Source organism: Artibeus jamaicensis, unplaced genomic scaffold (assembly GCF_021234435.1).
Source record: "Artibeus jamaicensis isolate MK-2021 breed Jamaican fruit bat unplaced genomic scaffold, CSHL_Jam_final contig_391, whole genome shotgun sequence".
Lineage (NCBI taxonomy): Eukaryota > Metazoa > Chordata > Mammalia > Chiroptera > Phyllostomidae > Artibeus > Artibeus jamaicensis.
In genome coordinates this window covers 14,361,143-14,383,726 of record NW_026521814.1, presented here as the reverse complement: position 1 = coordinate 14,383,726, position 22,584 = coordinate 14,361,143, and the positions used below count along the sequence as shown (strand labels likewise).

The 22,584-nt window shown below is 39.7% G+C and overlaps 2 protein-coding genes across 8 annotated transcripts in view; one reads left to right on the top strand and one right to left on the bottom strand.

Annotated features, from left to right (window-relative positions):
- NFE2L2 (NFE2 like bZIP transcription factor 2) overlaps positions 1-10,294 on the top strand; it is a 33,167-nt gene extending 22,873 nt beyond the window's left edge. For all 5 annotated transcript variants that reach the window (XM_037130024.2, XM_053665023.1, XM_037130025.2 and 2 more), the window contains exons 2-5: positions 3,618-3,884; positions 4,517-4,606; positions 5,409-5,597; positions 5,977-10,294. In XM_037130024.2, coding sequence (XP_036985919.2) covers positions 3,618-3,884; positions 4,517-4,606; positions 5,409-5,597; positions 5,977-7,206 — 1,776 coding nt within the window. In that variant the 3' untranslated portion in view covers positions 7,207-10,294. The remainder of the gene's footprint in view (positions 1-3,617; positions 3,885-4,516; positions 4,607-5,408; positions 5,598-5,976) is intronic.
- Positions 10,295-12,647: 2,353 nt separating this feature from the next.
- HNRNPA3 (heterogeneous nuclear ribonucleoprotein A3) lies at positions 12,648-22,556 on the bottom strand. 3 transcript variants are annotated; one of them, XM_037130015.2, is made up of 11 exons: positions 22,401-22,538; positions 20,016-20,138; positions 19,782-19,928; positions 19,450-19,660; positions 19,048-19,137; positions 18,869-18,964; positions 18,700-18,774; positions 18,083-18,217; positions 17,132-17,260; positions 16,970-17,039; positions 12,648-14,176 (listed from the first exon to the last, which is right to left on the bottom strand). In XM_037130015.2, exons 1-10 carry the CDS (start codon positions 22,470-22,472, stop codon positions 16,987-16,989), a joined length of 1,131 nt encoding a protein of 376 aa, XP_036985910.1. In that variant the 5' UTR covers positions 22,473-22,538; the 3' UTR covers positions 12,648-14,176; positions 16,970-16,986. The 3 variants fall into 3 exon arrangements, with proteins under 3 accessions (XP_036985910.1, XP_036985911.1, XP_036985909.1); XM_037130016.2 differs by lacking the exon at positions 12,648-14,176 and adding an exon at positions 14,912-16,875 and having other exon boundaries at positions 22,467-22,556; XM_037130014.2 differs by lacking the exon at positions 12,648-14,176 and adding an exon at positions 14,912-16,875 and having other exon boundaries at positions 22,401-22,537.
- Between the last annotated feature and the right edge of the window lie 28 nt (positions 22,557-22,584).

The window sequence follows — 22,584 nt, the reverse complement described above, 5'->3', positions numbered from 1 at the left end:
AGTTTTGAGTGTTTTATACAGTATCAAATCCCTGCAGGTTTTTTCTTTTGAAACTTAGGTGAAAATTTCAGTAACAGAGTATTATTTATTAAGGCTGTGTCAAGAAAACCCATTGTTGCTGCAATCTGAATCTGATCAAAACAACTGTTTAAAAAAAGTTTTAAAGCCGAAGTTTTCTTTCAGAGACTTCTCAGAGCAAGAATAAACATTCCGAAAAACAAGCAGAGACACGGAGGGAGGCCTCTGAGAACACGTGGAAGCCTGTTTGGGCCCATTACGACCTCAGGGAGGGCTGCCCAGTTCGATGGCACTTGGAAATCTTTTGGTGGCATTCTTGGTGGAGACAGGAAGCTAGGGCTGCAGGAGTGCTCTGTCGCGAAGGTCCCCCATTGTTTCAGATCAGATAATAAGATAATCGGGTATTCAGCTCAAGAGCTAACCCATATGCTACTACATGGTTTCTCTTCCCTGTGCATTGATAAGGATTCATCAAGATGTCTTTTTCTGACAATGTTACAGGAAACTTTTAAAAATTGAATTGGTTTGGAGCTGTGCATTGAAGGGTAGTCATGTCAGGAATTGAGTAGCAATTGAATGGGTATCTGTCCGTGTGTGTACAGAAAAGTGCATGTTATTTATTTTTAACAGGACATGTTGCACGTGCCTTGTAGTTGATTTCAGACCATCCCTAAAGAACCAAATAGCTTCATTGCCTTATTTCAAGCTCCCACCTCAGTGAGGTCCGTGACTTCATTGTTATTCAGTGGCCTGCAGTTTGGTCTCTTACAGGTATTAGTAGGATGTGCCACTGTCAACATGCGTAACCGTGTTTGCACACACTTTACCTTTATAGAGTTCTTTCACGTGTCTCTTTAGATCCACCAACATCTGTATGATTAGGGGTAGGTTGGAATAATATATTAAACTTACAGCTAAACCATCTGAACCCACTCAAGGCATCTCATCTGGTGAGGAGGAAAAGGAGGGGGGAAAACCCCAGTTATATTAACTCTTGGTGTGATTGCCACAGATAATTTTAGAGTAAACTACATTCAAAATTTCCCTCCGACCACTCTAGGGATACTCTGGAATGGTTGGATTTGTGAGCAGTTGTTTCCAGCGTAAACTCCTTCAGTGCTGTTTCAGTATGAAAAAGTCAAAACTGGACATCAATCCTGGAGTCTCTTAACCAGGAGAAGCCCCAGGCCTTAGGCATTCTGGGGTCGGGGGAGGCATGTGTCAGAGTGGTCCCCAGGGTCTGGGACAAGTATTTGGGTTTCTCTTTATTGATCTTCTGAATAGCTCAGTGCATGTTGTGCATTAGTCGTTGAGATGAATAGGAGAGGTACTGCCTGTTTTACAGGGACTAGAGTTCAGCTGAGATGGCGACAGCACTCATTCCTTTGATTTTTAGTGCTAGCATTTGATAGATGTGAGTATACTGAACACCTGCCTCCTTAATGCCTTGGTCAGATAGCTCCAGTTTGGAAAAATGTCTAGGAAAGATACTGTGCTGCATCTACATTCACCAAGAAGATATGGCCCGACCTAATCTCAATGTTGAAGTAGATTTCTTTATACCTGGGCCTTTGTCTTTCACATCACCTTTGCGTAAACATGCCCATTACAATGGAAACAAATCGTTTAAAAATGGAAGTTATTTTCTTAATTTATTTTAATGAGGCACCCCCCAAAAGATAGTCGTGAATGCTGCTTCATTGCTTGTTTTGTTGCTCGTGGCCAGGCAAATGACCCAGGTGACGTGCTTAATCCAGCCTTCTGTAAACTGGCTACTTCATACCACACCACCACCATGTCAAGGCAAGGTATCCGGGAGAGTGGATTGATTTTACTTCCTGCCTGACTTAGGAAACAGGGGTCAATGATCAGATTTTACATGTTTAGTGTGTGCTCGTGGTTAAAAAAGCTTGAGTCAGTCCCTGGCTGAGGCTGCCCAGGTCCATGTCCATGACCAGCCACTTCCTTCCTAGTGGTCTTCCTTCTCTCTAACCCTCATTGTTTTTACATGTAAAGTAGGGATATATGTGATCTTTATATGGTTGTTTCGAGGATTAGTTTGTACATGCAGAGTATTTTGAACAATGCCTGCCATATAGAAAGCTCTTAATAGGCGTTGGTTTCAACACAGGTTTACCCTAGCCAGTTCTGAAGAGCTCCAGGTGCCGCTTTAACTCTGCCTACCCTGTGTACTTTGTACCATGCAACGCACTGTTCAGGGCCAGAATGGTGATGACCTCCCCTGGGCAGCTTTCATAAGATTCCTGCACCAACTTCCAGTCACAGCGAGGGGTGGCCTCTACCACCCAGCTGGCTGTGTTGCTCTAGACTGGGTGGCCTGCTCCTCCTTTGTTGGGTAAAAATAGCCTGGCTACTCATTGCAGCCAAAAGTATGTTATTTTTGTCCTTGGAAGGCGGAAATTCGGAGAGCTCTAGACCTACTGAGCCAGCCTGGTGCTTCCAGCCATCAGCAGAACTGAAATACAAAGTGTGATGCTATGCACAAGTTGTAAAGCAGGTCTAGCCTTATATACGAGTGAACCAAAATAACTATTCACTCATTGTGGGGTTCTCCCAGTATCTCAAAACTGAGTACTGTTTGTCCTTCCCTGGAACCACGTGTGTGCATGTTTAAGGGCTATTTATGATTTCCGGGGAGCGAACCCAGTGGGCACTGTCCCTTCCCCTGTTGTTTGGGTAGACAACAGGCAACCCCTCACTTGGCCCATGTCACAAGATGACCATCAGCTAAGACTTCACTGATTTGCTCATGCTTCAGAAGATAAAACTCAGGTCAGGGTGAAGTTGTTTTAGTAAGTGAGCCACAGAGTAGCAAGAACTGATGAGGAAAAGAGAAGCCAATGTAGGAAAACCCAGAAAATTGGTGCTTTTCCTCAACTGCTAGACTGATGGTTTAACTTGGGTTTTTTCCCCCTACTCTGTAAACTGGATTTGCTGAGCAGGTTCAGAAAAAAATTCTACGTATTCAATCATGATTTTCAAATCCCATTTCTCATAATGAACCATTGGCCTGGAGTGCTTGCTCTAGTTTTTTAAAATGTTTATTTATTTATCTTTAGAGGGGAAGGGAAGGAGAGAGGGAGAGAAATATCAATGTATGGTTGCCTCTCATGTGTCCCCTGCTGGGAACTGGCCTGCAACCCAGGCATGTGCCCTGACTGGGAATCAAACCGAGATTCTCTGTTTTGCAGGCCCGCGCTCAATCCACTGAGCTACACCAGCCAGGGCTCTAATTTTTGTATTCCATCAAACAAGTTTGGGGGTTCTTTTAATTCAGGGACTTTAATGTGCAACATCTATTAACTTTGCTCTGTCATGACCCCTACCACCATTAATAATGCAAATAATAAATGGTTAGAATGGATGGCTGTGTTTGTAGGTTATTTGCTGTCTTTTAAACGAATAGGTTCATTGAGTGGTTAACTGTGCCCTTCCAGAACAGCGGGTCCCATTCGGATTTTGTTTATAACTCCCCATCCCGCCCCCAGCAACAACAGCATAAGGTGAATTCTGTGGTATCTGCCAGTGTAAAACCATCTTAATGTGGTCTCTGTCCTTCTTTTTTCTTTGGAACGCAGGATATGGATTTGATTGACATACTTTGGAGGCAAGATATCGATCTGGGGGTGAGCCGAGAAGTGTTTGACTTCAGTCAACGACAGAAGGAGCATGAGCTTGAAAAGCAGAAGAAACTTGAAAAGGAAAGACAAGAACAACTGCAAAAGGAGCAAGAGAAAGCCTTTTTCGCTCAGTTACAACTAGATGAAGAGACGGGTGAATTCCTCCCAATTCAGCCAGCCCAGCACATCCCGTCAGAAACCAGTGGGTCTGCCAACTACTCCCAGGTACGGAGTACTCAGCTCCTGGGAAGGAAAGAACATTGACCCAGGCGCTGGAACATCTGGATTTGAGTTCCAGCTTTGCCTTTTACTGTGGGGTCATGAGCATGTCCAGTCACTGCCAGCCGCAGCCTCCTGACGAGTTCGATACCTGACTGACCTACATCGGTAACAAGGATTAGGAGGACATAAATCACAAGAAAGGGCTCTGTGAGCCATAGAAACAACACGGGAGGATCAGGCGGCAGCAGTGGTGGTCAGAGCAGTGGGACCAGTCACAGGGATTACGTTGGTACTGACTGTGACAGGCACTGTGACTGTTCTAAGGCGCTCGACATAGACCAATCAGTCAAGGCAGCGATTATGTGAATTAGGTGTCATTACCCCAATTTTACCTACAGATGAGCAAGTGAAGCTCAGTGAGGTTAAAGAACTTGCCCAGTGCATTCAGGAAATGGGGGGAGCCAATCTGTACCCAGTTTGGTTCAATTGTGCTCTTAACTATGACACTAAACAAGTTTCTGAACTAAGAAACGTTTGATTAACAAGACTGTACACATTTTAGGAACCTCATCCATGAACCTTTAGCTTAGGAATGTTAAACAGTTTTTCTCCTTTTTGTGTTTCCCTTCACCCAGGCGGCGCACATTCCCAAACCAGACGCCCTGTGCTTCGATGACTGCATGCAGCTCTTGGCAGAGACATTCCCGTTCGTGGACGACAATGAGGTACTGCACTTGGTTCATAACAACTGCACAGCTCCATCTAATACATCCTATGTGTGTCCCCTTAATGTCTCTCCATTAAGAAAGAACGAAGGAAAGCATTTTAGGAGGGAATTTGTTAATGGAACCTTGGCCTAAGCGTAACTTCACAGAGCCAACATGATACAAAACTGAGGATGTTTTCTGCTGTGGAGCAGGAAGCACGACAAGCAGTGGCTGATGAGTAGAGCGAGTGGGGCTCTGCACCAAAACTGGTTCCAGTAACAATTTTGGTGAACCTGTTATGTTTGAAGCACCATTAATATTCTATTAATAGATATGGATTAAATCCTGAAGATTATTCTTACCCGTTTCAAGTTTGCCTTGAAATGTATAGGATAAAACAAAACAGTAAGAAGTAAATTTTGAGTCAGTTGGGTAAGAAAAAAAAGATGTTTCCTTATGTAGACATAGGGGCTGTAAGTAATCAAAAGTAGAAGAACGCAGCCCTGGCTGGTATAGCTCAGTGGACTGAGCATGGGCCTGGGAAGCAAAGGGTTGCTGGTTCGATTCCCAGTCAGGGTTGCAGGCCAGGTCCCCAGCAGGAGACACATGAGAGGCAACCATACATTGATGTTTCTCTCCCACTTTCTCCTTCCATTCCCCCTCTCTAAAAATAAATAAATAAAATATTAAAAAAATAAAAGTAGAAGAACGCAGAGCTGCAGCCAGGTCAGTGTCAGGAGCTGTGGTGGGGCGTGCGGTGGAGGGCGCTCACCCACTGCTGGCGGCAGACTCACGCAGAGCAATGCCTTGTCAATTTTAGGTTTCTTCGGCTGCGTTTCAGTCACTTGTTCCTGAAGTTCCCAGCCACGCGGAGAACCCAGTCTTTATTGCTCCTAATCAGAATCAGTCGCCTGAACCTCTTATCCTTCAGCTGATCAGTGATTTAGATAATATGCAGCAGGACACTGAGCAAGTCTGGGAGGAATTATTATCCATTCCAGAATTACAGGTAACTAAGATCTTAATAAAATCAATGCTAAAGATGCTATTTTATATTCAGTGCCTCGAAATTAGTCATTCTGGTCATTTATTATTTACATGTCACCTATCCATAGGAAGGGTTTGAGGGTGCTTTCCAACCAGTTCACTGCTCACTAAAATGCTATTCTGTGAAAGGGGCCAGATGGCTTGCAGTTGGTCTAGAAACTCTGAAAATCATGCGGACGCTTGGGCATAAATATACCTGTTGAAAACGGAGTTCTCTCTGAACTGGAGAAGAAAGCAGCTTGGAGGGAAATGGGAGTGGGGAGTTTTACTCGGGTACAGATTGTCAGCTATGGAAAATATGTAACCTTGATTTACATAGTATAAACTTCTTTTCCATGCAGTGTCTTAATATTCAAAATGACAAACTGGGTGAGCCTAGCACGGTTCCAAGTCCAGAAACCAAACAGGCAGATGCTGACAACAGTTACCATTTCTACTCATTGACCCCTTCACTGGAGAAAGAAGTAAGTAACTGCGGTCCACATTTTCTCAGTGCTTTTGAGGACTCCTTCAGCAGCAGCGTCCTCCCCACAGAAGACCCCAGTCAGTTGGCAGTGAACTCCTTAAACTCAAACGTCACAGTAAACACAGATTTTGGTGATGAGTTTTATTCTGCCTTCATAGCAGAGCCCAGTAACAGCAACAGCATGTCCGCCTCTGCTACTTTCAACCATTCACTCTCTGAACTGCTCGACGGGCCCATTGATGTTTCTGACCTATTACTTTGTAAAGCCTTCAATCAAAACCACCCTGAAAGCACGGAATTCAATGATTCTGACTCTGGCATTTCACTGAACACCAGCCCCAGCTTGGCATCACCAGAACACTCAGTGGAGTCTTCTATCTATGGAGACACACCCCTTGGTTTCAGTGATTCTGAAATGGAAGAGATAGATAGTGCCCCCTCGAGTGTCAAACACAGTGGTCCTAAAACACAGCCAGTACAGCCTTCTGGGGATATAGTTCAACCCCTGTCACCATCTCGGGGGCACAGTGCTCCAACGTGTGATGCCCAGTGTGAAAACACACAAAAGAAAGAATTGCCTGTAAGTCCCGGTCATCGCAAAACCCCTTTCACAAAAGACAAACATTCAAACCGCTTGGAGGCTCATCTCACAAGAGATGAGCTAAGGGCAAAAGCTCTCCATATCCCATTCCCTGTAGAAAAAATCATTAACCTTCCTGTTGATGACTTCAATGAAATGATGTCCAAGGAGCAATTCAACGAGGCTCAGCTTGCATTAATTCGAGATATACGTAGGCGGGGTAAGAATAAAGTGGCTGCTCAGAATTGCAGAAAAAGAAAACTGGAAAATATAGTGGAACTGGAGCAAGATTTGGATCATTTAAAAGATGAAAAAGAAAAATTGCTCAAAGAAAAAGGAGAAAATGACAAGAACCTCCATCTACTGAAAAAACAACTCAGCACCTTGTATCTTGAAGTCTTCAGCATGCTCCGAGATGAAGATGGAAAACCTTACTCTCCCAGTGAATACTCCCTGCAGCAAACGAGAGATGGCAATGTATTCCTTGTTCCCAAGAGCAAGAGGCCAGATGTTAAGAAAAACTAGGTATGGGAAGATCTGACCTTTTCTGAGCTAGTTGTGTGTGTGTGTGTGTGTGTGTGTGTACTGTTATGTATACTAAAAGCTCCTACTGTGATGTGAAATGCAGAAATACTTTATAATTCTATGCAAAATTATAGTCAAAACTAAAGTAGAATATAAAATTTTAAAAGCATTAAATGTTATCAGTATGCTGAAATCAGTTTCACTTTAACTGCAAACTTAATTTCTTAGAGCACCATTTGAGATAGTTTCTGTACGCGTGTAAATACTACAAAAACTTAGTCATACTGTTCTTATCTCATTTGTTACATTCATAGATTTATATGTTTTGACATCTGGCTAAAAGCAAATTGTTGCAAAACTAACCACTATGTACTTTTTTATAAATATTATATGAACAAAGAAATGGCCTTTTTTATATTAAATTGTTTAGCTCTGGCAAAAAAAAATTTAGTGGAAAAGCTGTACTAATAAATATTATGATTGTTAAAATTTCTTGTAATTCATTCGAGTTTATTCACAGTATTTTAAATGACAATACATTTAGTACATTTAGGTGTTTTGCATTTTCAGAATGTTTACTCAGAGATATAGAAAACTGAAATATATCAAAAAGATATTTTATTACTTCAATAGTAGGCACATTTCAAACAAGGAAAATGGTCTATCTTGACATGAAAACTATGTGCTAGGTATTGTTTAAAGTACAGAGGACAGCCCTGGCTGGTGTGGCTCAGTGGGTTGTGTGCTGGCCCGAGAACCAGAAAGTCATAGGTTCAAGTCCCAGCAGGCCAGGTCCCCATTTGGCAGCGTGTGAGAGGCAACCAGTCAACATAATCTCCCACAGATTGTTGTTTCTCTCCTTCTCCCTCCTTCCCTTCTCCTAAAATCTTAAAAATAAAGTAAAAAGACAAAATGGAAACCCTGTCCTCCTAGAACTAGTGGACAAAGACAGCAAATGTACTATACTATGCCAGAAAGGTCTGGGAAGATCAGCAAAAAGTCATCGTGACTTAGAATAGGGTTGTAAATAGGAAAAACCTTACTGAGATGGCAGTATTTGAAGGTGTGGGAAACCCATCCTGTTTGCTGAAAAGAGTATTTCACCCAAGACACAGCAAGTCCAAAGTCTCTGAGGCTTGAGAAAAATATTCTCTATATGGCTGACAATAGAGAAGAAAAGGTGTCGAATAGAAGTAACATCTGCCTTGTGTGTTGAGAATAGTCTAGAACATAGGTAGCAGACACAAGGCCTGAGGGCCCATAAATCGGGCTCTCCACCTTGTTACCTGGCGGCAGCACTGAGCTCTTAACTGTTAAGGGTAGTTACATTTTGCGGTCCTCAAATTACATTTGGCCCTTTGAAAGAACCGAGACTGATGTAGCCCCCAGTGAAAATGAGTTTGACACCCCTGGTCTAGAGGGTGAATGTAGGAGCAGGGAGACCAATGGAAAGGCTCTGCAATACTCACATGAAAGATTTAGTTGAAAATAGGAAATTTGGTGTCTAGGTCCAGGGTGATAGTAAGGCATTGAATCCTACATTTCGAAGGTAACTAACTAGGTGGATTTCTTGACACTCTATGTGGGGTGAAAGTGGAATCGAAGACTTGAATATCTTCAAGAACAGAGTTGCCCAGCAATAGAGACTAGTTACAGGGAGGTCTAGGTGAGAAAAGTCAGCTCATTTAAAATGTTTAATCTTACCCTGGCTGGTCTGCCTCAGTGGATTCAGCACCAGCTTGCAAACAAAAATATCAAGTACAAAATCAAGACCCCCTCAAAACTGAAAATCTTTCTGCTGCCAAATAAACCATTGACAGCATTGACTATTTCCTCACCTAAACCAATGTGTTTAGGTTGGTTTTGTTTTCAAGTGGAGAAATGGTTTGAGGGTTAAGCAGGTTTAGGATAAGCACCATGTGCAAACTATTCAGAGTGCTATCTACCCATTAGGAAAAATGAAGTGCAGAGGTCCACGGGCTCTAGAGCCAGATGACCCGGGCTTGTTGCTGCCATTCCAGAATGACCCCCAGAACCTCAAAGCAGTCAGGCTTGTTTCCTCATCTGTAAGCAGGCATGTCCAACCCATGGCCTGGGGTGGCTATGAATGCAGCCCAACAGATTTGTAAATTCACGTAAAACGTATTTTGTGTGACTGTGTCACAATGTATTTAATGTGTGGTCCAAGAAAACTCTTCTTTCAGTGTGGCCCAGAGATGCCGAAAGGTTGGCCCCCTGGGACTGTAGAGGATACTACTGAGCCTACACACTTTACAAATGAGCGTGTTCTCCTTTTCTTTAGCCTTGTATGAGGATGCTTTCTGGTTGCAAGTGAAAAAAGTGAAGTCCAATTAGCTAAATTGAAGTTGGTTTTGATGACTGGGAAGCTCAGGCTTCAAGTGACTTAAGGTAATGGCTCTAGACATTCAAATGTGAAGATTGTGCTGACTTTCCTTGGTTGGTTAAGAATTTCCACCCCCAAAGCAACAGAACGAGGAAAATAAGAAGTTTCTTCCTGTAATGGTGGTGACTAGATCCCCGCAGACGAATTTTCCAATCTTGAGACAAAAATTTCAAATCTTGAATAAAGTACACTAAGCAAAATTGTGGGAGGGGGTGGAGTTGGGGGACGCTGGCCCTTCCCAGCAGCCCTGTCTGGAGGACCTGGAATTGGCTGTCACCTACTTCAAGGGAGAGCACCACTGGACAGACCAAAACAGACTTCACTAGCCTGAGAGCAGATTCCTTTGCTCACAACACAGCATTTTTTAAAAAATTAATCAAATTTCAAAATATTCTGTCAAGTTAATGTAGTCAAGTTTATGTAACTAAAAGATACTTTTAACTACTAGACATACTGTGTATTAGAAACTAAACCACTTAAAAATGGGCACACCTTGTTTATCATGCTTTGCTTTATTGTACTTCAGATATTTTACAAATCTAAGGCAAGATCCTCCACCACCAAAGATTGCAGTTCACTGGGGTGCTGGGGAACCAACCCACAGTATTTGAGGTCTGCATGTGTATAACAAATCCTAATTTACCCATGACTAAAAAAAAATAAAGGTTTCACCACTTAATCTGATTTGAAATATTTGAGCTTTGTGTCCTCAGATTAAATTTGACTAATTGCTAACCCTTACTTGAACTGTTTCTAATTCAAAATTATGTATCCATGCGTTTTACATTGAGGTGTATCAAGCATTTCATTAGAAACCTTAATTGAATGATAGTGCATTTCATATAAACCATTCTATTGCTGAGATTTCTCAAGTCTGCTTCCAAGGGATGGGAAGGCTGCATAAATGTATCCTGTAGTACTTCCCATATCCATTCGTTTGCTTTTAATCCTCCAGCATACACAATTCTTTCCTATCTGAAGGCTACTTGGCAGACCTGTTTCAGCTTTCACTTTCAGAACTGGAAAAACTTTAAAAGACCATAAAAACTTGAATCATTTGTGGAGATGACACTGGCATAATTACCTTTGTCACCCTTTAAAAGGTTGTGTATGTATGCTTCAGGACATAAGACAGTACCCATGATTATCAAAAATATGTTCAGAGACCATGGACCAGGAACTAAGTTTAGCTCTTTGGTCCATTTTTACATTTAACCAACAAACTCCCAACAAACTCAATGGGGATGGGTATTATGTCTATTTACACACACACAGTTAGAAATATTTTTAACCTGGGCAGAACTTAGGGCCAAGAAATTGGACAGGGACAAAATTACTTTTGGTAGCATCAGTGAAATTCAACATTCTCCATATGGGTAGCAAATCACACTAGTGACTGTCATCAAATCACATTACTGTTGCCAAACACCTCAAAATACCATATATGTATCCCAATTATTTGACTTACCACTAGCTGGCCCCCTTTCAAGGCACACCTTACCAAGTCAAATATTTTTAGATGTTCAGTGTAATGCTTTTACCTACATACTTAATGCATATAAAATCAACCTTCTACGGGGGTCAGCTGGCATCATCAAACTGCCAAGGGGGGTAGTATGGCATAGAATAAAATTTTAAGCTCCAAATAACTTGCTCAAGCTCACAGAACTACATAAGTTGTGCTTCTCAAGTTTTCAGTTAGGCAAAACCTAGTAGCATCTGCCCCAGTACCTATTAAATGAAGGTGTATAAAGGGGGGTAACAAATCAAACTCAAATACACCACCCAAGATCAAGTATTTAACAGTTATGATTTTTCGTTATCATGTACTGCAATGTAACATGCCAGACACCAAAAAGTTGGACACCCCTGTAAAGGATTGTTTATTCAACATCTGACTGCATAGACTAGTATTTATATAAATTACCTATTTTGCTTCAGATATGGCTAACATTTGTAAAAATCTCCCATCCCTCATAAGCCCTTTAAGTATGCTTTGTAATGACTTAAGTGAAATCTAACCAGCTTTTAAAATACTTAAAGCCACTACACATCCATTATTTACCAATAAGTCAAATATAGGTAAGTTCCCTTTACTTGGTTTTCAGTACTGTGCCCATTTATCTTGTGAAAATCTTAACACACCCTTGCCATTGTTATTTGAAAATCTGACATGCAAATATTTTAACTATTACCTTACTGCCTGAACCCTTGGCACTTTCAATTCTACGTGTCAACCTCATCAGGACCCCTCTTGCAAAAGTAACTGTAATCTTAAAAAAAACTGGTCTGCAGTGAGTACATGTATAATTCTAATTTACCTTATCCAAATATTTTAGTTTCAAGTAACGATGTATTTTCATTTGAAAAAAATATTTTGCTGTAAGTCAAATCCTGAGCGTTTGGAATTAAAGTATTGCTGGAATTATAAGGTACAGCTATATGTGAAATCCCTGCCTGCACTATTTTAATACTTCATGTGTTGCAATCCTGTCTCCACATGGCTGCAGTTCAAATTGTTACTTATCATGATCTTAACAGCCATTAATGCTAAGAATCCATGTTGTTTTTCTCATTTATCAAAACCCCACCTCACAAACTTACCAAATTTTAATTGCCATTTATTTAAAAAGCATGTTGTCCAACCCATCCTTAGAAGCACAAAAAAATTCACTGCCTTAAAGAAACCCAGTATTTCCAGCATCTGGATGGAATCCCCTTTCATCCTTCGTTTTTCCACTTGCTCGACTGTCTTTAAAATTGGACATTGCAGTTATCCTTAACTACATGTTTCTCCCAGAATCGTAGTCTTTTAAAAGGCTTAAATCCTTAATTGGCAGTAAGCTTTTAAAGATACTTTTCCATGCTGATTTCCAAGACCATTGTTTTCTACTGAACAGAACCCACTTTTAATATTGACATGTAAAGGCTCCTTCCTTCCAAGTTTCCCGTTGTTTTCTTACTTACTAGTAAACTATGTCATATTCACCTACAGCATTTAAGTAAGATGAACAATGTGAAGTGACAAAACAACACACACATTTCTAAAAATATTTTAATGAAAAAGTTATCTTTCTGTAAACATTTCAGTATCCTACAAATGAAACATTTGAATCCATTACAGACCACCTCTTACGTCTTAAAAATCAGAAAACATTGAAATTTAAAACTGTGAATACTTATATATAAGCTAACAATCCTTACATTACCCCTGTACATTAGCATGCTTATTCCCCATTTCATGACATCAAATTGTGACTTCTATAGCCGGACTCTTAAAACCAAGGTTATCTCAATTGTTTAATAGTTCCGTAACAAATGGTCTCTATTATCTTTAGGACAGGTGGGAAATGCTTAAAAAAAAAGGGGGGGGGGTAGAAGGCAGTAATCTGTGAGCTGCTTTGACAAAACCAGTGAAGTTTGCCTTGACCATTTATTTCCCTTGTGAATTGTTTACTAGTACCATTAAGAACTGTATTTTTCATAAATGACAGTGTAACTACATTTAAATCAAATCACTTTATTTCATAATGAGATGGACCAAAAACACCACCTTTAAAAATGTTTCCTTAGGAAATTTGCTCCACTAAAACTGTTATAAAGAAAATGTGTTAAGTAAATTACCTTGTTCGACACTTCAGTTCTACAGTGATATGTAGAAATTTAGTCCCAATTTAGATAAACAGACACCACCAGTCATTCTGTGAGAATAAACTCTGGGCAAACTTACTCCTGTTTATGAAAGAATCTCATTTATGTATAATTTAAAAACTAGTTTTAAACACCCCTCAAGTGTTTTTGTTTTTTAAGTGAATTAACAGCAAATCTCAATTTTTGACAAGGCTTTTTGGGGCAGCAACAGACCTTATGAAATCAGAATATAATTTGAACAGTAAGTTTAATTGTTCTTTGGGAAGTTGTCTTTTAAAAATGAGTGTTAGTGTAATTAGGTCCCCACTGCTTCTGCTGATCATGTTAAATGACATTTAAAAAATAAAACAGAAAAAGACCAAATATTTATTCTTTAGTCCAAGTAATTCCCTGATTTGATAGTCAAGAGAACTTATATATGAAATCCCTTAATGGAAACTATTTTGGTATTTACATCATCTGGCAATTTAAAAAGTTCACTCCAAGGTGTTTTTCCTAGGATTGGCAGCTTCATGTTTGTTACAACTAAGTCATGCTCATTACAAAAATCCTGCAAAATCTGAGGTTACTCCCTTTCTTTCTCATCAAAAACTGACTTTACCCTACCTAAAGACACCAATGATGGATTCTGTACATGGGGCCACATCTCATTCCACATGAACACTCATGGTTATTGCAGGGAAAAATTTTAAGAACTGTTTAAAAACATTTAGATGTGGTTCCAAAATGCAGTTTGAGCTGAACAGCTTTGCTAATGTACCTAACAATTTTAAGTGTATAATGGAAATTTGTAGGGAAACAAATGGTGTCATCAGGTTTTACTGTGAGCTACAAACCTTACCCAGCCAGAAACCTTCGTATTTAAGATGGTAGGAAAGACATTCCTCATTTAGGCAAGTAGGGTTCTCATTCAACCTGCAAATCAAAAAGATTACTCTTACCTTGCTTTACAAAAAATTACTCTTTAATTAGTGAAAAAATTCAAATTCAAGCCTTACCTAATGCTTATTGCCCTTCCTTGCAGGTCTAAATGCTAGACCTAGTGACTGTGGCAACTATCTCTCATTGATGTTCCAAAAGGCGAAGAGCTCCTTCCTGCTAGACCTTCTTCGATATTTCAGTTGTAATAAGCAGATTTAACTAGCTTTTGTAAAGTTGCTCACTATCATCATAGTATCTTATGCCTTCACTTCTCTGTAGTTGAAGCTCTTGCTGCTGCTGCCTTGTCATTCTTTATTTATGCTGACTTGTCCATACTCAAAGGCTGCTGAAGTCCTGTCTTAGGGAATTCTCCTTTGATCCACACTGTGCTTTAAAAAGCACATCTTAGGTCCTTTAAAGCTGGTTAAATCGCTCTCCTCATGGCTTACTTTTCCACACTGTTCACAAGAACTAAGCTAATACAACTTATAAACAGGTTACATACACAATTTCACCTGCTTATAGGTTGCAAACATCAACTTACTGAAAATATTTTCACTATTAAACTAGTTCCAGAACACAGAAAGTTCGTTAACAGTACAATTGACTTCATATGCCATTCAAGGATACTGTCAAGGTTGTGTCAAACAATTCCACAAACACAGAAACAGGAAATGTTAACATCCCCCCCATTCCTTCAACCTGTATTATATGAATAAAAGAACTTGAGACAATTCAGCTCAATTTTAATAAAATCTTTCCCAAGCATTATTTTGACCAGGTACCCAGGTTTAAGTTATAAACATTGACAGTGTCCATTTATATAATAACCACACTTGCAGTTGTTAAAGACTTAACCATTTTCTATTATTGCCTATTTTCTATGCTGCTTATTCACATTCGTCCATTAACAAATGGCATGTTGTCTGTTACATTTATTGGTTTGTGAGTGTTTTCTGGAAAACTGTAGTATCTGTGAAGACCGATTTCCATGCTGGCATTGCATGCATCCAAATATTAATGCACAGAGGCACAGAATTAGAGCAACAAGAGAGCATATGCAAACACTAGCACGCCCCATTCCCCTTTTTATTGCTTCTTTTGCTTGGTACTTCTTAAAACAAAAATAAGAACCTTGAATTCAATGTTCAACTACCAAAGAAATAATAACAGCAGGGCACATACTGAGGGCTTGAATGAAATTTTAAGCACTAGGCTGGCGCGAAACAGTAAACATTGATGTTTATATATATGTATATATATATACGACCTTATCATCTAAAGATCTTCTCTCCCACGGTTTTCCAAACAAATTATCTTATATCAACATGGTTTAGGTTCAAGCATACACATAGAATAACAGTGTGTTCTTTGGGATTTTGAATAGAACTCAAGACGATCCAAATTTAAATTCAGGTCTTTGGAAAGTGGAAACTTCATACTAAAGCAACTGTGGTTACACTTCTACATTGAGTCATGTGTGTCAATTTGATCTAGACTGTCCTTTGTTCCATCCAGTAACACGTAGAGGGTACAAACAGGAAAGCATGCCAGCCAGTTAAGGGTTCAACAATGCGTGATTTTTATTCTCTTGCTTTGAGAGTTTATATCAAAAAAATATATATTAAACCAAAGAAAGTAACTGAAGATTTATGGGCCTCTTGTGCTTTAAAAAAGAAAAAAGGTAGCCACCAATTTGCTCAGATACAGCAGAGGCTTAGTGGTCCTGTATTTTGAGTTTTTAAGAATGACTTTTAATGAAGGAAAAACATCCACTACCTCTTTGCAGAATTAAAAGAGGGCAGTAGACATTCTTTACACCCAAATAAAACTATGGCAGCAGTTCACATGTGACCAAGGTGAATGTAGAATGGAGACGTTCTAAACACGGCTAGGACTCTCAGCAAAGCTAACACACTAAAGTCATGATTACATTTTTTGGGGGGAAAAAATGCACAAAACCAAATAGGAATTTTGAGATTTTTTTCATTTGAAGGTAAATCTTAATGCTATTAAAGTCACAAATATTCTAATTTAAATACCCAATTCTATTTATCTAAAACACACAATGCAAACATACAAATATCTATTCTCTCCACATGTCAGAGCCCATTCATTTCATGGTTTGGAAATGGGGAGAATAGATTCCCCTTAAACTGCAAGTCAGCAGGTGTTTCTTTACAGTTAACTTTAGCAAAATTCATACAAAATAGTGATTAACAATGGTCTTCTTTACTTGTTAACTCACAAGGAAACACCTTCAAAACTGCATTTTGTTAAAGTTTCTGTACTAAAATGTAGAAAAACTGAACTACACAAATATTGAAAAGTTAAAAATTCCTTAATTTTTTATTCCTGGTACCACTACCACAATTTACAGGGCAATATACCTGATGTAATGAAAAGAAAAAGAAAAAGACAAAGCTACAACAGATAAAAGACCTCAGGAATGTACATCTAATTGACACTACATTGCATTAATCAATAGCTGCACTTTTTGCAAACTGTGGCTATGACAGTCCTGAACAAGAAGGGTTTCCTGTTTAAGCTGCAGTAACTTTTCTGACTATGGATCATCGCTCCTTCTGTGGCAGATTTTTACAGTTCCTCTAATGCATTTGGGACGACTGTCTCAAAGTAACCTGCAGCTTTCCTGACAACTCCTCGCTCTCTCTCCTGCTAAGAACTGTAGCCTGTTGAATAATACAGGATAAAAAAATTATTACACTCAGTGAACAGTTCCACATATGTTTTTATCATCATAATAGAAATTTAAAAGATACCTACCCTTTTCTGCTGAGTTTTTAGAACCTTCTGCTACCATATCCACCACTTCCACCACCAGATCCATAACCACCTGGAAATATACACGTAGAGAATTTTAAAAGAAATATACAGGAATTTGTAAATTTAAGAGTTACAAAGAATTTTGATAAAAAAATCACTTACCACCATAGGGGCTGCCCGAGCTTCTTCCACCAAAACTGCCCCCCTTCATGGGTCCATAATTTGACTGCTGTTGTCCACTATAATTTCCAAAATCATTATAGTTCCCACCACCACCACCACCGTAGTTACCTGAAATTACAAAGTTTTAAATTGATTAACTAATACAATAATTATTTCCTTCTTCTAATATATGTACACCATCTTAACAATTATGGCAGCATACTCTACAACACTTACATTCACCCTTTAAAAAGAGATTTTACAAAGCTACCGAACTCCTCATCTGAGGAAGTTCTCTAGTAAATCTCAGACATGGGTAAGAAAAGAAAGAGTGGAAGGTGGTCCCAAGAGCATTATCTAGACAGCCGTCGAATTGTTTGATTCTACATTCTATTCTGTATTCTCTCCTTCTTACCACTAACATCAAAACTGTCAGTTTAATTCACTTTAATTCTGATGCAATATAACTTTTAAATCAGTGACAGAATGTATTCTAAGTTAACTGTTAAGAAAAACCTACTGTTGCTGAATTAATACAGTCTGAAACTCAGTGCATTGGTAACAAAACTCGTCACTGAGTATCAGAGTAATGATGCAGTCTTCCTTATAATTTGTATGACACATTCAGATTAAAAGCACTCTTATCAGTTAGACCCCAGATGACATCCTATTTATTTTAACCATTTTCTGTTCCCATCTGTCCAGTTTAGAAGTGCTTGAAGTTAGGTAAAATTCTGGCAATAAGTATATCACCAATAAACGTCCATTCCAAGTACAAATAGTTGAATACGTTCTACCAATTTACTATATAACAAGCACATTAAGGAAATTCAGTTCAACTATCTATCAACTGAGCTTTCTAATTTTACACAACATGAAATTCCACCAAATGCTACATTTTAACACTTTTAAACACCTGTAATATAACTATATAAACAAGCGAAAACTTACCACCAAAATTTCCCCCTTCATTGTAACCATCATATCCTCCACCACCACCATATCCACCACCTTGGTTTCCATATCCTGGTCCACCACCATAGCCTCCTCTACTACTGTAACCAGGTCCACTGCCATAGTTGCCACCTTAAAAAAAAAAAGAGAGAGAGAGAGAAAAGAAAAAGAGGGTCATATACACAAATGTATAGAAAGTCAACTTATTAAACTATAATTTATATTCCATTTAAGCCACTGAAGAGCAAGCCCATGAATTGATTTAGCACTTAAAGCCTGGTTAACAGAACCAAAAATCTGGGCTAGTTAGAATTTAAATGCTTATACTTTTGATGTTAAATTAAATTCTTTTTCAATTCACTGAAGAAAATAGTAAACAGTCTCCTGAGATATAACGGCAGATCGATTAATTAGTATAATAAACCTAATTAGCCAAAAAATAATTAGCTAATGTTAATCTTAACAGGAAAAAAGTCATCTACTATATTGGCTCAGAGGCATACTTTAACCACTAAGCCATTTAAGTTTTGACTAAAATTTAAAAAATTAAAATACCTAGTTTACAATAGAGCATAGGAAACAAAGTCAAAGTATCAGTTTTTTAAAAAACTTACCATCACCTCCAAATCCATTATATCCACCATCACCTCCTCCATAACTACCTCTGCTGCCACCTCCACCATAACCTCCTGAGGAAAATCAAGGTATGAGTTACAAGAGTAACATTCAACTTACAAGAAATTTTAGGTAGACACACACTTAAAACTAAGATAACCACCCTACCTCTTCCACCAAAGTTTCCACCACGGCCAAAGTTTCCTCCACCACCTCCAAAGTTTCCTCCACGACCCATAAAGTTTCCAGATCCACCTCCACGGCCTTTAACACAGGCAAGGAAAATCTTTAAGAACATTATAAACACCACTCACATTTACTGTTTAAGTACATTTGGTACTACTCACCTCTTTGCGATCCAGCAGACTGCATTTCTTGTTTAGAAAGGGCCTTTTTCACTTCACAATTATGCCCATTAATAGTGTGGTATTTCTGAACTAAATTTTTTTAAATCAAACAAACAAAAGTTATTTGATGTTTGAAAAAGCACATATAAATGATATCCTTCAGCATTATGCACCATTAAAATAGTATCAAGAAGGTAGTGACTTCTGAGTGGGGATGAGGGAGTACTCTAGGATGTTAATGTTTATTTCTGATCTGCAGGCTGGCTACACAAAAGTGTACTCACTTCATGAAAACTGAATCACATACTTTATATGCCACAATGCAATGTAATATTAGAGTAGAAACGGCAAATTTAGAGTAGAAAAAGCCTCTTCCACTTTCTTATTAAAGTTCTTACTTACCAACAATTTTATCAACTGTATCATGATCATCAAAAGTTACAAAAGCAAATCCTCTTTTTTTCCCACTCTGCCTATCTTCCATAACTTCTATGGTTTCAATTTTGCCATACTTTTCAAAGTAGTCTCTCAAATTATACTCTTCTGTATCTTCTTTAATACCACCAACAAAAATTTTCTTCACTGTTAGATGGGCACCAGGCTTAACAGAATCCTGTTAGTACAAAACATGTAAGTAAAAAAAGAAAAAACAAAAACCCCAGCCAACCAAACAAAACCCCCCACAAAACAATTTTTTACATTTTAACGTGTTACACAACATGGAATTAAAATACCTCTCTAGAAACAGCTCTCTTTGGTTCCACTACACGCCCATCGACCTTGTGTGGTCGAGCGCACATGGCTGCATCCACCTCCTCAACACAAGAGTAAGTGACAAAACCAAAGCCCCGGGAACGTTTTGTTTGAGGGTCTCTCATCACCTACAAAATAAAAAATTTAAAGCATTGACACACACCTCCACAAGTCCTCTACCCCTTTCTAGAATCTTTGTTTCTTTAGTAACTTACCACACAATCTGTGAGAGTGCCCCATTTCTCAAAATGTTCTCTTAAACTATCATCTGTAGTTTCAAAGCTCAAGCCACCAATAAACAGTTTTCTCAACTGCTCTGGTTCCTTTGGATCGTGGCCCTAAGAAAACAAACCAATGTACTTTAATTATTTCTTTTAGTAGGTAAATTGTTAAGATGTACAAGCCTTTACTCCACTCAAATATAAACTATCAAATGCTGTATCATTAATACTTTGTTCAGTTAAAAATTGGAAAAGGATCACACAAATCTCATGTTTATTAAAGGAATCAAAATACCAAGAAAACCTATAACCAGCCTTCCAAATATCAGCACTTCAACTAAAATGAGGTCCAAGGGAATCCTAGAATCGAAAGTCCCTTAATTTCAAGCTACAAAAGTGCCTGAGGATGGATTTCAGATGATGCTGAAAAACTGCTTTATAAGAAACCAAAGTGCCGTAGAAGCAGTGTTTCATCCATTCCACTTCTTTTCCTGTCCACCATTTAACTTTAAACCACAAAGCTGTGTGAGATGCAAGCTAGAAGTCTTCAGTGGCAAATTTAAAGAAACCCAACGGTTACAAGCAAATCAAGACAATATTAAAGTAAGTATTTTCATTAAAGGAAAAAAAAAAAAGCTAATCTCCCCCTGCAAAAACAGACAAAAAAAAAAAAAAACACCCATGGTTCTTGATGATTTCCTGTAACCAATTTTTAACCAATTACGTGCAGCACTTGTATCACTTAGCAAAATTTCCACATACATTTTATAGGGTCACAAAAAAAGGCAAACTGCAGTTAAAATTTATGCGTGAAAAGAATTTCATTTTAGATGTGGAATCTAAATTTAGACCTTTTTTTAGATGTGGACTTAACAGTTAAACAATTTAACCAGATTTTAAATAAATTACATAAATTGCCATTTAATACACGCATTTACATAGCATTCATCCAAAGTCCTTACATAAAGGGGCTCACATTTACATTCTAACGTCTTCCTGTGTCTTCTAAAGGTACAGAGCTTAAGGCACTTACTATGAAGAGACTGTCCCCTGCTAGAAAAAAGTGTTAAAAGATGAATAACCTAAAGCATTACTTCTCTTACTTTTTATCTTCTCAAGTCCTGGTTAAATGCATTTAATCAGGAACACCAAATTGACAAAATGAACAAAAAACAAAAATACCCAACCATACCCCACATAAAATTATCTCGAGCACATGAAAACTTCATCTGTGGTTGAGGTACTCTAAAATAAACACACAAACTATAGCCAGACCCATGAGGAAAATCAAGGTAAAATTTCAGCCTTGACCAGGAAACTCAGTTGGTTAGAGTATACCTCCCCATACGCCAAGGTTGCACATTCAACCACCGGTCAGGGCACGTACTACAATCAACCAATAAAAGCAGCAGTAAATAGAACAACAAATTGTTGTTTTTCTTCCTCAAATCAATAAACAAAATTCAAAATTCGCTAGGTAGCTCAAGAGCATTCTCCCTACATGCCAAATGCTCCGTAAGACCATTCTCCCTACATACACGATTGTGGGCTCCATCGCTGGACCCAACGCACATGAGGCTCAACCAATGAATTGAATAAATAAATGCAACAATTCGATCTCTTCCTAAAACCCATAAAATTTTTTTCAAGCTCCCATTTTACCATGGGGAAAAGACATGTTTAATTCTAATTACTTCAGCAAGAACAGATCAGAAAGTATTACAAAGCAGCAAACTTTTAAAAATTTTTATTTTAACTGAATGCTGACAAAAAAAAATCTCGTCGTAAGTCTGCAAAGCCTACGCAGGCGCGAACAGAACTGCAGGAAAAGCACCGCGCCCTAAGATTCCAGGCCATTTGCGGCACTTTCTGCCAGGCCACCTCCTTCTCTTGCTTCCAATCCCGCGCTCTTCCCCAGCGGCAGAGATAGGCGACGGCCATTGCGGGCCAATGCGCCATTTCGTAACGCGGCAGCGGATCAATGTCAATGTGGCCGCCGCCCGCCAGCTCGCTCTCCCGGATGTGCCTGCTCGTCCCCTCCCCTCCCCCACCTCCTCCTCCCAACCGCTCCCGCCCAGGCCCGCCATGCTTCCTTCGGCCTCAAATAGGAGGTTGTACGGCGGGTGTGCCGGCTGCCCTCCCGAGTTCTCCCCAGCCACCCCGCACCTCCGAAGGGCCACCTTTACAGCCAAGAGAGTAAACGAGGCGGGTGAGGGACCCCGAGGTGGCCTCCGAGGCGCGTTCCCCTCCCCCTCCCACCACCCGCCTCAACGCAGAGCGCGGGACCGCCGACCAGTCCACCCGGCCTCCCCGCTCCCACCGAGCCAGGCCCCCTACGCCGACCACTACCCATCAACCCCCCCGCTCTCCCCCTAATACCTCCTCCCCCCGGCGGCGGCGGCGACGGCCGGAGTCGGGCTGGGGGCGACCGGGCGGCGGTTTTACCTCCATTTTGAGACCGGACTCGCCGCTTCCAACTCGAGTTCAATATGGGACCGAGAGGAAGAGGCGGGGCCAGGCGCCACGTGACGCGCTTTCCGCGCGCCGCCGGCCTAGTGGAGGA

Bases quoted from the DNA above. Each gene is read 5' to 3' on its own strand.
- HNRNPA3 (XM_037130015.2), bottom strand. From the start codon at position 22,472: ATGGAGGTAAAACCGCCGCCCGGTCGCCCCCAGCCCGACTCCGGCCGT. The intron at 19,929-20,015 runs GTAAGTTACTAA...TTTATTTTGTAG, and splicing joins GCACTCTCACAGATTGTGTG to GTGATGAGAGACCCTCAAAC. The intron at 18,965-19,047 runs GTGAGTAGTACC...CCTGTGTTAAAG, and splicing joins GTCTGCTGGATCGCAAAGAG to GCCGTGGAGGTGGATCTGGA.